Below are 15,257 nucleotides of genomic sequence, written 5' to 3' on the forward strand. Positions count from 1 at the left end.
ATTATATCTAAAACCACATTTAATTTCTATGCAATATATATTATTTACACCAAATAATATAATAAAATTAATATAAATGTCAAATTTCAAAACAAAATAACAATTAATGTCTATACACTAAAATCAAATATTTTTCTTATCTTAGAATAAATATATCTTAAAATAAGAAATTTAAATAAGAAAACTTTTGTAAATTAATATCTCTATAAATTAATAAAATTCCAAAGTTGCGACATTATTAATTTATACAGGTTTTACAGTACATAGCTACTGATATTTATATTTTATATTCAATTATTTTATGTTCTCTAAATTGCTCTTTTGGTATATAAAACAAATATTTTAAAATAAATTTTATCGGAGATAACATGTTTACAATTTTATAAAGTTGACTGGGATGGAAAAATATTGACCCAATTTTTTTAAAAGAAAGTTGAAAAGTTTCAATAATTTTATAATGTTGACCAATATAAAAGAATAATTTGTTTCAATGTTTCCAAAAATGCAATAAAAATTTGGTCAATTAATAACAAAATAATTCATCAGGAAACAATCAAATTTTAGGGGGAAAATCAAATATTCTAGTAGTATTGAGTTTCTCTTTCTAAAGATTTTAGTATTAGAAAAAAAACTCAAGTAAAGGAAAGACAAATAAAACAAAACATATACAGTAGTTGCATTGGTCAAGCGTCAAGATATTTACCCATATATGGATTCTTTTGTTCTTATCTTTTTTAAGATTTTTATTCTTCTCAAAATTATTTGAAAATTTAATTTTTTTGGTTATATCTCCAAAGTGTATATCTCTTTGTATATCTTTAGCAACATTCGGTTCCTGGACCAACTTGCTCCTTAGCCTACTTCAAAGACTGCTAAACCATGCGTTATGACATATGAAGATCTTCTACCGGTAAGATGTAGACATCTCCAAGCCTGTGAATGCTTACATCTTACCGGGTGAAAATCTTCATGTCCTAGAATCCTTTGCTGAGCAGATATTGTTGAAGTAGGCTAAGGTGCATGTTGGTCCAACTAAATTGGATGCCCTCCAAGAAAACCTCAGTAATGATCAGTGTTGGACCTGACCTAAAGCGGGAGAAGCTGTGGATTTAGGCGCCAAATTAGATTAAGAATTTTGGGAGAAATTGTTTTGCAAAAAATTGTTTATAGTCCAGCTGTTGTGTTTTACTTTGTTCGGTCACAGGTGATGGGTTCGAGGATTTGGGGACAATAAATATTTATTTTGCTTTAAGATGTATTTTGTACTGGGCCGGGCCTGGTAATGATGTATTGGTTGAAAACCTCAATTGTCCCTGCCTCCAGCTTCCAGAAAGGTCAATCACGGTTTGTTCTCTCTCAAAGTCTCTGGAACGTTCTCTTACGATTGTGATTTTGTTAACGTGATGTTTCTCCTAGTTTGTCGATTGGATATGGTTGTTTTTCTATGTTTTCGTTTGGTATTAATACATCATTAGAACCCTTACTTTATTTTTTGAACCCGTATCTGTTGTGCTTATATAAAAGCATTAATATTAGGTTTCTTTTATGCTTACTATATGTGGCAATTGCATTAATATCCTTATATATGCTTTTATAGATACACAGATTTGCTAATTCTGTGTCACGTAGCATTAATTTATATGATTTGCATAATCTTTCTTTCCACAATTGAAAGCTGCTATGTTTCTATTTATATATTTTGATGATATTTCTCCTTGTTGCAGGGAAGAAAGCTTGAAAATGACACAGTTCCATGGACGGATCTACGTTGCTCAGCAAGGGGGCAACTGCCCCCAGTAAATTCTATAAGTAAATTGAAATACGTTGGATTGTTGAGTATCTTTTACAGCTTAGTTGGTTAAAATCTTCGCTTTTTCCCCACTGAACCAACGTTCGAAAGCCCCATCTGCCGCCTTGCACCATCTATTTTTCTTACTTTTTCTTTACCTTTCTGATTTTTTTTGGCCACGTCTTATGTTTTGTTATTTTCTTCATGTTCATTTTTTTTTGTTCCGCATATTTTTTTGTTCCGCATTTCTTTTCATCCATAAACTATTTTTTAAAATATTCTGAATTTCAGTATTTTTTTATTTTGTTAGTGATGTCTTTTTTCCTTCGTTTAGTTCCTTGTACCCTTTTTCTTATTTTTTTTCTTCTGGCCATGTGTTATGTTTCATTATTTTCCTCACCTTTTATTTTTTGTTCTTCATTTCTTTTCATTCAAAATTTTTTGTTTTAAAATATTTTGAATTCTAGTATTTTTTCCACTTCATTGGTAAAGTCTTTTTGTTTCCTCATTTAGTTTATAGTCATATTATTTTATTATTATTTTTCTTCTGAATTTTCTTCTTATTGAAAAAATTTAGATATATGTAATATTATTAAATAAAAATATTTACTAATAATTAATTTATGCTCCCACTCAAAATATTTTCTAGTTCTGCCACTGACAGTTCGAGACCATTCAACTACATTGTCGGAACCTGGAATCGACAAAGGAACCATTAAGTGTTTTAGTTACTAAAAACATCCTCTTATAATCATTACTTGTACACTTATCATCATCATAATCAGAGAGTTGAATGTTATACGTGTATTGCAAGTTATAGTCTTAACGGATGATTATGATTCTGAAATTTTCATTCAACTTGTTAGAACAGGAGGCAACATCTTGGACCTTTACCCCCTCTGACGCAATCAAGACACTCTGGCTCCGACAAGGATAACTCATCCTCAGTGATTTGGCCAGCGGTATGCTCGTACCAGAGCGACAATCTGTAAGCTAGGATTTCATTGGTGTTGGTTGTATTGGTTTGGTTGCAACCTATTGCAATCTCAGTGTATCGACAACCCTTCATTGATCTCTGGTTTATATTTTCTTCAACTTTGTTTTAAGATTAGGGGTTTATCCAACCTATCATGATCTTGGAGTGGAAATAGACCATGAAACTGCTTCAAACTCTCCATCTCTCTTCTCTTCCCTCGGATCCGCCCCTGTCTCCAGTTTCCCATATCGCCTCTACAATGATCATCCGATACATCATGGACATGGTATCTCGCGTCCAATGAAGCATCTCATCAACCGTTTTGCTCTGGTGGCCCTTTTGGCCACATTGGCATCACTATATATACTTCGAATCTCTCCGTATAACATATAAAACATGAAATCATGGGCTCACCGCCACGGAAGCTCATGATTTCTCTCTCTTGGACACAGTCTACTAACAACATTTGTGTCTTTGAAACAAGCAAAAGCTGTTTGGTATTTTCAAAAGCACTCTCTGCGGCTCATCACAAAGTAATCCTTTCAGTTGTGTCAAAACAAAAACTAATCCTTTAAACTGAAATTTTGAAACTTTATATTGAAAATGACTGAAGAATTTATTTGTTATTTTTTTGTGAGGGAGATATATTCTTTTCCAAAGTAATTACTAATGATTTTTATAGAACTTGTATCCCAGATTATATTGCAAAATAAAATATAGGTTCTATATTTTGTTTACAAGAGAAAATGTCTTTATCATGCTTATTGTCACAATTTTATATTCTTTGATGCAAATTTTTTTTTTCTGTTTTTATAGTTTTGATGTAATTTAAAAATTATATTTTAGTAAAAATAAGAAATTTATCTCTAGATATTTTCAAATTGGTAAGCCACAGTAAATTTTTGTGTTGTTTTTTTTTTGTTACGTTTATTCATATTTTTATCTAAATTATCTTCTTCTCTCAATCTATAATATAATGAGGCAGTTGCCTCATTTCTTAGCCGACACGTCAGCATTTTGATAGGTCCCACTTAAAAAAATGTGAAAAAGTGTCAAACCTGTTGTTCGAACCCGGGTTATTGAGATACAAGCACCAACATTTATACCACTAAACTAAATGATACTTTGTACGTTGATGGCCGAAACTAATATATATTTATGATAGGAGAGTTTACTCTCTCCTTAAGGTGTACACGTATGCATTTTATAAAGACCGTGGGGTCCATGATTCTCGGTTTGGTTTAGTAATTCTGTTCTCGCGTTTGGTTTTTAAATTATATGGTATGATTTGAGTTTTCCCGTTCAATTAATGTTTTATTATGTTATTAAACACATCGTTTTGTCGATTAGGGTTTTTAATTGTTTTTCGTCTCTTTACCTTTGTCGTCTCCGTTCAACTTCTCTGCAAACACCAAACATTAACTTCCCTATTGTTCAACGTATGTCTCTTGATTTACCAATTAATGTTTTCGTCATTTAATTCAGAAGCGATGTCGACCTCTCCGTTTCCTTCACGCCAAACCTATAAATTATAGATGAATCTTCAGAACCTCTCATAGTTAATCTTCTTTATCAAGCGTTCATTGTTGCTCGACTTCCCCCGTTTTTGGAACTCGAAAAACATCAAGAAGCATGGTGAATTCATGGGAACCACTCTACTCAGGTATTGTATCGACAAAAAATTAAGAGATTATTTACTTTCATTTTTTTTTATGCTATATGTTTCAGATTGTCTCTCATCACACTGCATGGAATTATATGAAGTCAAAGAAGGCAAATAAGAAGTTTGATTTCAAGGTGTTCAAGGAGACCGGTCCAAAAACAAGTCTGATTACGGATGGTACACAACAAAGTAAGCGTACAAGTCTGATTTTTTTTTATGAATTAGAATTTCAAGAAGAAAACATCAAAAAGAAACATAAGAATTTTATCTGATTAATTTTCTATATTATATGTTCAAGATAGATGACAGTGACCTTAAGAATAAAGGAGGCAAGCCTATTGTTAGAGTTTCTAACGTTGGCCACGCATTGCATGTCTGGCTCAATGGAGAATACCATGGTAAGATTGAGAAGCTACAACATTTAGATGTTATGTTTAGAGAACTGGAATAATTAATGAATTTGTTCAGGAAACGGACATGGTAGCCATGATGAGAAGAGCCCATGGTCATTGTCATGACCCTGCTTCTGTTACTTTCTCTGTGCTAAGCCTAGCGATGCATTTCCATGGCTGGCTCTCCTTCTTCATTACACTATATAAGTTGCCTCTCAAACAAGATAGGACAGGTTACTATGAATATGTTGGTTTCTGTCCATGAACTCTTGGTTTTGGAGTGCAGTTTTCCACACTCGGTAATCATCTACACATTACTTTTATCATCCACAATCTTCTGGTGATCTGTCTCTATGGTTTCTCAGGGATGTTGACATCACAAAGAGGTTAGGCTACTCATCTGCAATAGCCGTTCTCGGATTCTCACTCATTGTATCCATCATAAGAACCTTTGATGTTCGGGTGGAGGCTGCAAGAGTCATGGTATCCGCTCCAGTACTAGCTTTAGTCACCACCCACGTACTGTACATTAACTTCTACAAACTTTACTATGGTATACAGAGAACTCTTTCCCCTATCTGAAACCAATTCCATTTTTTTCTCTCCACATTCTCTGTGTGTTCAATGTTGTTTACAGGTTGGAACATGATTGTGTGTGTGGCCATGGGAGTCGCTCAGCTTTTCCTATGGGCAAGATGTGCAGCTGTTTCTAGGCATCCTTCTAATTGGAAACTGTGGGTGGTTGTGATAGCTTCAGGTTTAGCTATGCTTTTAGAGATATATGACTTCCCTCCGTATGGAGGCTACTTCGATGCTCATTCTATTTGGCACTTCGCCACAGTTCCTCTAACCATTCTCTGGCGGAGCTTTATTAGAGACGATGCTGAGTTCAGAACTTCCAGTCTTCTCAAGAAATCTAAGACAAAGGCGAAGTAAGTTTACTTACAGATACAGAGGTTTCTTGAGTTTTTTCAATGTCTTTTATTCAGAGATTTGACTTGACCTTGCTTTTGGTCAATTGAGTCTTAAGACTTTTGTCAATCTTTTTGGAGTCTTAAGACTTTTGTTAATATTATGAGAAAATCTTGTGATCTATATATGATTGTGTTAATAAAATTTGATTTTACATAAATTGTGTGAATTGTAGGGTTTAATTTAATTAAACAAAATTAGCTTTAGTGACCATTCATACAAAATCTAAAGTATTTCAATAATTTCATGACACCATATTAACCATTGCGCAAAATCACTTAAAACAATTGCAGCAAGGAACCACAAGTCGAAAGCCTTGGTCAGTTTATATACATTTACTCATGTTTGATACAATAATGTTCCATATTGGAAAAAAAAATATTTCCGGAAGCGCGGGACTACGCTCCTAGATGCCTTTGGCGGAGTGGACGATCATTGGGTTGAATTAATAACTGGAAACTTAGAAGCTCTCCCGACGATGAAAAATAAAACGACCTAACGGTTGAGTTAGAAGCACATAAAACTAATGTTCCAAGGCCCACCAAATTTCAAACCTAAACAATTTAAACCCAGTTTCTTTTCTTGAAACATAAAGTTATACCAATTTCTTTTTTGGTATGCGATTGAATTTTTTTTTTTAAAACCACAAAACCATTTTTATTAAAAAAAATCGCTAAACCTCTATACTAAATAGTTATATAACAATATAAATATATAAATATCTTTACTTATTACTTTAATTTTACAAAAAAGACTACATTTGAGAAGTTTCACAATAAAATCCGTGTAAGCTAAGAAAACTATTTTATTTACCGTACATATACATTTAAAAATTTTAAAATCAAAATTTAAACACTTTTCCTTACACTATTTTAACCGTAACTTAACAACTACAAAAGTTCGGTTATCTTTGATCATTTTTACGCTAGATGTCAATCAAATCTATACCAATATAAGATTAAATAAAATAACAACGAAATGAATACTATGGTTATTGTTAGATCTACCTAATTAACATGTATAACTTTCAATCCTCCATTCGTAGACAATATATAGACAACATGACAAAATTAACTTTTATAAAAAAAAAAAAAAAACAATACAATTACATGCACAAAACAACACAATGCATCGATAATGTACCCAGCTCCGCGCTTGCGCAGGGGCTAAACCCCTAGTTATAACAATATTAGAGTTTAATATGATTGGTTAAATCTTAATTCATAGGTGTAGGTGAAAATATCGATTATAAAATCGGTCTCTTCGATGACTGTGTGGTAATCTTTGCCTTCGCTCAGATTCTCCGGCTAAAGTCACATAATTCAGAGCTTCAGTTCTCCTTGCTCCGTGTCGTAGTGGACGCTAGGTCAAATCAGGTTCTCATCCTCGTCTCACTTGTTTGTATCCATACGGACTGCTCGTGGCTACTCTTAGTTGTTGGAGCAATATAATGACATTCGGGCCTTAACCACAGTACATTTCGACATTGTCTCCACCTCTTCTACTTGTTGGCATCTCTAATCCTGGGGTGTTGGCGAAGCTAGAATATAAATGTAATGGGTGCACTAGTGCTAAAAAGGTATAACAAAAAATATAATAAGGCATCAAACTTGAATTATTACGGGTGCACAGGTAGATTTTTGTCATCTCTTACACCAAAGTTTTAATGATTTTGTATAGAATTTATAAATAGTAAAATTATTATGGGTGCACATGCCCCCACATCTATCAGTCTGCCTTCGCCGCTTGTGTTGATTTTTAGTCTTTGGTCTGTTTTCTGGTTTAATTAAGATAGCCTTGTTGCTGTAGTTTGTTTCTTAGGAATTGAATTTCAATCTGTTAGCTTTTGGCTCCAGAAGTTGTTTACTATCATTTTGATCAAAATCATAAAAATTAAAATCCAAATCCAATGATCACATATATTTTTGAATAATAGGAGAATATAAACATGGTATAACATAGTAAATAAAAATAATACAATAAACATGATTCTTCGTAATTCAAAATTGAAAATATGAAAAAATGATCTGCTAAGCAACACCAAAAATGGAGGTGGCGATTCCAATGGATGAGAAAGTGAACCTAGAAATCTTCATAGTTAACACATATTTATGATGGCTTTAAGAAGATATGACTGATAGATTCTTTAAGTACGTCTACACATTTTCTTATGTCAGAATTTTAGTTATATTCTTGTAATGTTTGATGATTATTTGATGAAACCAAAAGAGAAATTAGAAAGAAAAAATACTTGGAAGTTGAAACTAATATAAGAATCTTAAAATGTAAAGAAAATAAAAATCTTGAACACCAAGTGAAATGAGAAAAACAGAATAAAGTCTTCCATTTAACTATAATCTATATTACACCCTTAATATTCTATGCAACAAATTGATATGATTATCTAAGTAAATATAAATTTTGATGGTTGTTCTATAAAATTTCCCGTCACAGATTTTTTTGGAAAGGTGAAACGTTGTATACTAAATAAAATGTTCTCTTCTGAAGGTTTCAAGAGCTTTCATTTATAAATTGGGAATGGATTTATCCATGTGTTATATGCATCGTGTAAATTAAATTATGTATCATTACTTAATCAATTTATAGCATAATCAAAACTACAATGCTTATTTTTCTTTATCGCTTTTAAGGAATTCTAACTTAAAATTTATCCAAACTAATTGATAATGAATAAATTAACCTAGATCACTAGTATATTACTTTAAATAGTTTCTAATCTAATTCTAGCATATTGCTAACATAATGTTTTGTAAGAAAATTGTAGACTCTACCAAATCTAACACATGATGAAAGAAAGGTAAATCTAACAAGTCTATAACACATGATGAAAAAATCATTGTTAGCAACGAAAATAAAAACAAAATCATTGGCTTTTTCTTACTTTTCTCTTCTCAGATTGAGTAACCTTGTACTTGTAAAACTCCACAATTACTGCAAGAAATCCGATGTAGAAGTTAGTAAATGTTTATGGTTAAGAAAGAAATGAGTAAGAAGAATCTGGATTTTTGCTTACTTTCTAGTGGAAACTTCTATCCTGCTATAGCCCCTTTTGGGCTAAAGAGATACATTCTCGTTGTAGAAAATGCCAACTCGAAATAGAAAACTTTATGCAAATTTTCCTCAGCAGTACTCATGTTATTGGGTGTCAATTTGATCTGAGATTGGAAGCTTGTACCAGAGATTTCTCTCGAGAACATCTGCAGAAAAGTGAACCGTTAAAACAAAGATACATGAAAACTACTTATGTGAGTAAAGAAACCATAAATACCTTGATAAAGCCCTTCTTTTCCAACATTTCCAGGATTCTCACATACACCCGCGTTGTCATATACATTTGCAAGACCGTAACACATATTGTCTCATCATCAATTTTTTGAAATACACATTTGGTTTTGTATCTCCCTTTATCTAGGCGCAAAACTTGTCATTCAAAACCTCTAAACCAAGGCACCACGTGCTTCATGAGTTTAGGTTAATTGTGTTTATATCTAAGTAGGTTTATATTACATAGTAAAAAATAGAAAAAGTTCATATAGTATAGTAAAACGTACATGACATATTTTGTGCATTTGGAAAATAATATGAGAATATATTCATGACAGAAAATTTGGTACTTTCTTAAATATTTAGTAAATTAATATGTGATAGTGCAAATCGTCACTATTCTTTCATTAAAATTTACAAATATTCATAAACATAAAATAACGAATAATACATATGATAATTACACATAAGGTATAAGATAAACTCTACAATAAAACCTTGTTGTAAGGAGAAATGTACATACAAATGATTAAACAATACTATCATTTTGATCAAAATCATAAAAATTAAAATCCAAATCCAATGATCACATATATTTGAGAATAATAGGAGAATATAAACATGGTATAACATAGTAAATAAAAATAATACAATAAACATGATTCTTCGTAATTCAAAATTGGGAAAATCTGAAAAATGATCATAATCAACAAGCTGAATGTTATAATCAAACGAATGATTCTGACTCTGAAAACTTTCTTTCAAGTTGTTAAAACCGGAGGCAACATTTTAGACTTTTTCCCTTCCACCAATTGTTTTGGTATCAGGATGTCCTCAACTGCACCATCTCTCATCACTCGAATTGGGTATGCAACCAAATGGACACCATTCATTTCCACGACCTTGACTCTGCTGTAAATCTCTCACATTTTCCGCAACCCTCGGATGCATTCAAGACTCTCTGGTCCAGACAAGATTAACTCATCCAGTGTGATCTGGCCGTATGCTCGTACCATAGCGATAACTGGTACGCTCGAAATTCATTGGCGTTGGTTATATCGGTTTGGTAGCAACCTATTGCTATCTCACGACAACCAAACAAACCTATCATGATCTTGATTAGGAGTTATAACTAACATATCATGATCTTGGAGTGGACATAGACTATGAATCTCTGGTTCGTCTGCGCGTTCCAATAATGCGTTCTTGGATGCGACGGCGAAACAAATAAATTTAGATAGTCCCTAGGATTCAGCCTGTTTCCAGTTTCCCATATCGCCTTTCTAAATGATCCAATACATTACTGATTGTTTCTCTCTCCGGTGGCCCTTCCGGCCACATTGGCATCACTATGCACACTGCAAATATTTCTCCCTTGCTCGTATCTTAGAGCAACCTTAATTGAGAGTTTTCACCATTGTGTTATCACAAATACATATTTATATATGTATACATAAAGAACACAATGTGAGAACTCTCCATGGAATTGCTCTAAAGCTTTTTCAACCAGTAACAATTTTGTGCATCCGCTGCATATTCTATAATAATAGAAGAAAATGAAAAACAAATCAGTTCAGAATTACGCTATAGAATTTTAAAATAATCGTTCTTTTCCTTTCGTATTAGCATCAATGTTGCTCACACGTGATCTATCGATCACAGAACTTGAACATTCCATTTCCGGTTATATTATTTAGTGGTTGCTGGTCTAGTTCTGTCTACTGTTTTTGATCCCTGAAGTGTTGGCTAACACCGAAGGGTTAGGACTATTTCATCCATCTCAGCTAGAATTTCTTCAAAACATCCCATGCTGCAGCTCCCACTACGCACATGTGCCAGTCAGGGCCGGCCTTGACCTAAAGCAGGTGCAGCTAGGGCTTTAGGCACCAAATTAGAATAAGAATTTAAGGGTATCCAAATTGACAAATGTTACATGTAGTCTAGTGGTTGTGCATTGCTTTTCTGTCTATATAGTGACGGGTTCGATTGCATGAGGGCGCAAATTTTGTTTCTGCTTTAGGCTGCACTTTATATTGGGCCGGGCCTGGTGACAGTCGTTCCATGGCTCTCTCGGTCTGCCTGTTCTTAGCTTAGCTCCCGCGACGCTTATCTGATAAAAATATCAGTGTACTAAAGAGTGAATGCTCCTCTGTGTTATATTTACCATCGCAAACGTTGAAACCGCCGGGGCAGCTCATAATTTTAATTTTTAATTAAAAATTAAAATTTATCCATAGATATAATCAAATGGCGAACCACTATGAACCACTATAAACTTGTGTTACTTTAATACCTTTAGTCGTATATTCTCTCCGTTTCATTTTAATTGTCGTTTTAGACTTGGACACACAGATTAAAATATATATTTAATTTTGTATATTTATTAGATAAAAACATTATTACCAAACACCTAACCACATTTCAACCAATAGAAAAATAGATTGATATTTAAAATCAATAAATTTTGTATTGAAATTATAAAACGACACTTATTTTGAAATGAAAATTTTACCCTACAACGACAACTAATCTGAAACAGATGGAGTATTTTTTTTTGGTAATCACGTTAGTCACATATTTATCTGCATTATCTTCTTCTATAGGTTATAACAATATTAGAGTTCAGTATCACTGGTTAAATGTCAAATTCATATCTTTAGGTGAAAGCCAATATGACACAAATGTATATAAAACATATAACAACAGTTGTGTACTATTTTGAAAATTATATATAGAATTATTGGAGGTGATTGGATGAGTTTTATCTATCTACTTTAGCTTTATTTCTTTTTAAATCATTAAATTTTACCAATCATGTTGTAGCTTTATTTTAAAAAATTAAAAGTCTACATCAATTTCTATTAGTTTTACCAATCATGCTTTAATTTTATTTTTAAAACTACAACAAAAAAAAATAAAGCAAACTTTTTTCTTATGTATTTTAGGTAAAAAAACCTACATCTTCTTTTTATAGGCGGTAGAATCTGTAAAATGAAAAAACTATCTATAATATCAAATAAATTAGATAATAAGAATAATTTTTTTAACTATTTTAATTTAATTTTGTGTGTGTTTTTTTAAATTATTGAAATATTTTAAATAACATACATATTATTTGCATATCACATTTTAAATAATAGTAAACTTTGATAATTTATATAAAAAAAAATATTTAAAACTATTTTGATTGATAAAAATAATTATTTCATATATACATCAAATAGTTCATATATTTTATTTTAAAATATTTACAACTTATAGCTTAGAGCATGATTATCCACGGAAACTCATTAGTGTTTCTTAAGGATTATTTAAATATATAAATGTACTTAAGTGGAGTTAAGAAACTCTGTTAAGAAACTGTTCGATTTTGTGCTTCCAATGGTAGTTTCTTAATTAAGAGTTTTAAAAAAAAAATTATAAATTTTTTTTTAAAGATAAAATTTATTTATTAAATAAAACATATTAAAAGATAAAATTTTCAACATAGATTTTAAAATAAAAACATAAAAACAAATATTAGTAAAATAAATGATATTTGAGTTCAGTTGTCGTCTTCATCACGTCCAAATTTACGCCATACATGTTCAACCAAATCAGTTTTCACTTGTTGATGCATTTGTCTATCACGAATTCTAGTTTGAACACCCATCATATTGGCGATATTTGTAGGGATATCTGTAGAATACGTGAGATCCACATGTGAACTTCCGTTATCCTCGGTTTGTTGGAACTCTGAAATATCAAATTGAGTGTAACAAAAAACAAAGGAAAAAAAAGAAACAAAGAAAGAAAAGATAGAGAGGAAGAAAAAAAGACCCACCTTTCCTAGTTTAGTTGCTGACACGTGTCCCCAGAAACTCTTTTGTAATCGGTCACAAAAGACCCATATTAAGGATCGGTTACAAAATTTTTAATTAGTTATGATTTAATTAAATGGCTCATTATTTTTAAAAACCCAGTGGAGAAACCTCGATAATGGTAGCCTTACAGCTACGACAAATTTAACTACAGCAAAAATTTCTGCAAAAAAAATCTACAGTATAATAACTTGATAGCTACAACTTACAGCTAAGCAGAGAGTTGACGGCTACAACCTACAAGGCTACAACTAAATTTTTACAGCCACTGTCTAACCGATCACCACCGTTATCTTTTGCTTTTTGGGATCGCTGAGAGTTTGTTAGCATTTATGAATTAGTTTGGTTATGTTATCTACTAGTATATTTTTTTTTTTTTTGAAAATATGTTATCTACTAGTATTATGATATTTATTTATATATGACGTTAATGCCATCAAAGAGACGCGTGAACGAAAATGACGAACTACGGCACCATTCCGACGTCGTCTCATCCATCTCCCCCGATTGATCTCGAGTACAACTCACGCGCCAAGCACCGCATCAAATCAGGCATCGCCACGCGCCGCCCCGCCCATGGAAACTAATGTTCGATCGCGAGTCCGTAGCCCTCCCTCACGGTTTCTTGGACGCGATCTCGAGACTCAAGATGAACCTCGTCTACTTCAGAGCTAACTACGCCATCACTGTCCTCGTCATCCTTTTCCTGAGCCTTATCTACCACCCGACCTCGCTCCTCGTCTTGGCCATCTTGGTCGTCTTCTAGATCTTCCTCTACTTCCTCCGCGACGAACCTCTCGTGGTGTTCAACCACCAGATCGATGATCGGACGGTCATGATCTGTCTCTCGGTTTTGACCGTCGTTATGCTTTTGTTCACGCACGGCGAATGTTCTCGGAGCGATGTTGACCGCTGTTGTGTTGGTTCTGGTCCACGCGGGGGTTAGGAGGAGTGATAATCTGTTTCTGGATGAGGAAGCTGTGGCGGCGAGTGAATATTCGGGGCTGACGTCGTACCCTTCGTCATAAAACCAAACACAACTTCTTGTTCTTCTTTTGTATGTTACTTACTGTCTGAAACATGAGAACGTTATTTTACTCTGTTCAGTTTGTTGACAATGTGTTTTGTCGGTTAATTACTTTATTTTAGCCATTAATATCATCATCATTAGTACATGATTGAGAAACATAAGAACACTAGGTTAATTAGAATCATCTTTTAATCTTAATCATTATTAAATGAGATTTTTTACTTATATGATTTTGTAATCATTTATATCATGTCATAACAAAAAATTTAAGCCATGGATCACAAAATTTGAATGTGAAACTTTAAACAGTTTTAGTAATTTATAATCATTTTGCAAAATTCAAAATATAACATATACAGGAAAAACTACAATTTATTATATAATTAATATTTTTGTTTAATTTATTTAGATAGTTTAAAATTAAACAAATATGATAGAAGACATACTAATTTTTATCAAATCTTTATTATTCAAAATCTTTAATTTTCATAAATATTTTATCGACATTAGGCAATTCCATAACTTTTATTTGAGGAAGTAATAAAGAACATTAATAATGAATTTATGGTTAGTTTGATAAAAAGCTTATTATATATTTAGATGGATCAACTTATTTCTCTAAAAATTCTAAGAATCATTCTAGTGATGACATGTAACTACAAAAAAATGTTGCAATGCTTCTCAATTAATATATAAGGGATAATGTTTTCTTTTGTTGGTTTATTACCTTATTTAGTCATATTATTATCATTAGGTTAAGACCATCGCCTTGCACGGAATGAAAATAATACATAATTATTTTATGTATTATATATTTTTACATATTATGAAATAATAAATATACATATTAAATAATTAAAAGTCAGTAACTATTACATATATAATTAAACTGGTGCGAACATATAAATCAATTTTATTAATCCAAATAATTTTTTTTTTCTATTTGATAGGATATATTATTAAATTTAAATGATATTAGCATACATAGTATATTTTTAATATTAATGTCTATTAAATGATATTTTCTACTCATATTGTTTTTTTGATCAGTTGTATTTTGTATAGGAAAAACTTTAAATTATTGATAACAAAATTTTCATTGTGGGATTAATAGTTTTACTAATTTATATTTTTTTTTAAATTAAATTAAGTTGTCAATGTTTGTTCAAAGGTTTTATCAAAAAAACTTGTTCAAAGTAAATTTTGTAATTAAAATATTAATGTATTTTATACGGTATATAGTTTAATTTAAAACGATATATATATATATATATATATATATATATATAT

The 15,257-nt window shown here is 31.7% G+C and overlaps 1 protein-coding gene, 1 long non-coding RNA gene and 1 pseudogene across 2 annotated transcripts; all 3 read left to right on the forward strand.

The window, feature by feature from the left end:
* The first annotated feature begins 226 nt into the window (after positions 1–226).
* LOC125583895 lies at positions 227–3,408 on the forward strand. The gene is made up of 2 exons (XR_007320928.1): positions 227–1,344; positions 1,725–3,408. It is a non-coding gene; the product is annotated as an uncharacterized LOC125583895 (long non-coding RNA).
* A 1,497-nt stretch (positions 3,409–4,905) lies between these two features.
* Positions 4,906–6,903, forward strand: LOC125583381 (post-GPI attachment to proteins factor 3-like). Its single transcript, XM_048750232.1, has 3 exons — positions 4,906–5,053; positions 5,125–5,373; positions 5,458–6,903. Exons 1-3 carry the CDS (start codon positions 4,906–4,908, stop codon positions 5,754–5,756), a joined length of 696 nt encoding a protein of 231 aa, XP_048606189.1. The 3' UTR covers positions 5,757–6,903.
* A 6,361-nt stretch (positions 6,904–13,264) lies between these two features.
* On the forward strand, positions 13,265–14,210 carry LOC106434758 (annotated as a pseudogene).
* Positions 14,211–15,257: the final 1,047 nt, after the last annotated feature.

The sequence above is a fragment of the Brassica napus genome, chromosome C3, assembly GCF_020379485.1.
Source record: "Brassica napus cultivar Da-Ae chromosome C3, Da-Ae, whole genome shotgun sequence".
Classification (NCBI taxonomy): Eukaryota; Viridiplantae; Streptophyta; class Magnoliopsida; order Brassicales; family Brassicaceae; genus Brassica; species Brassica napus.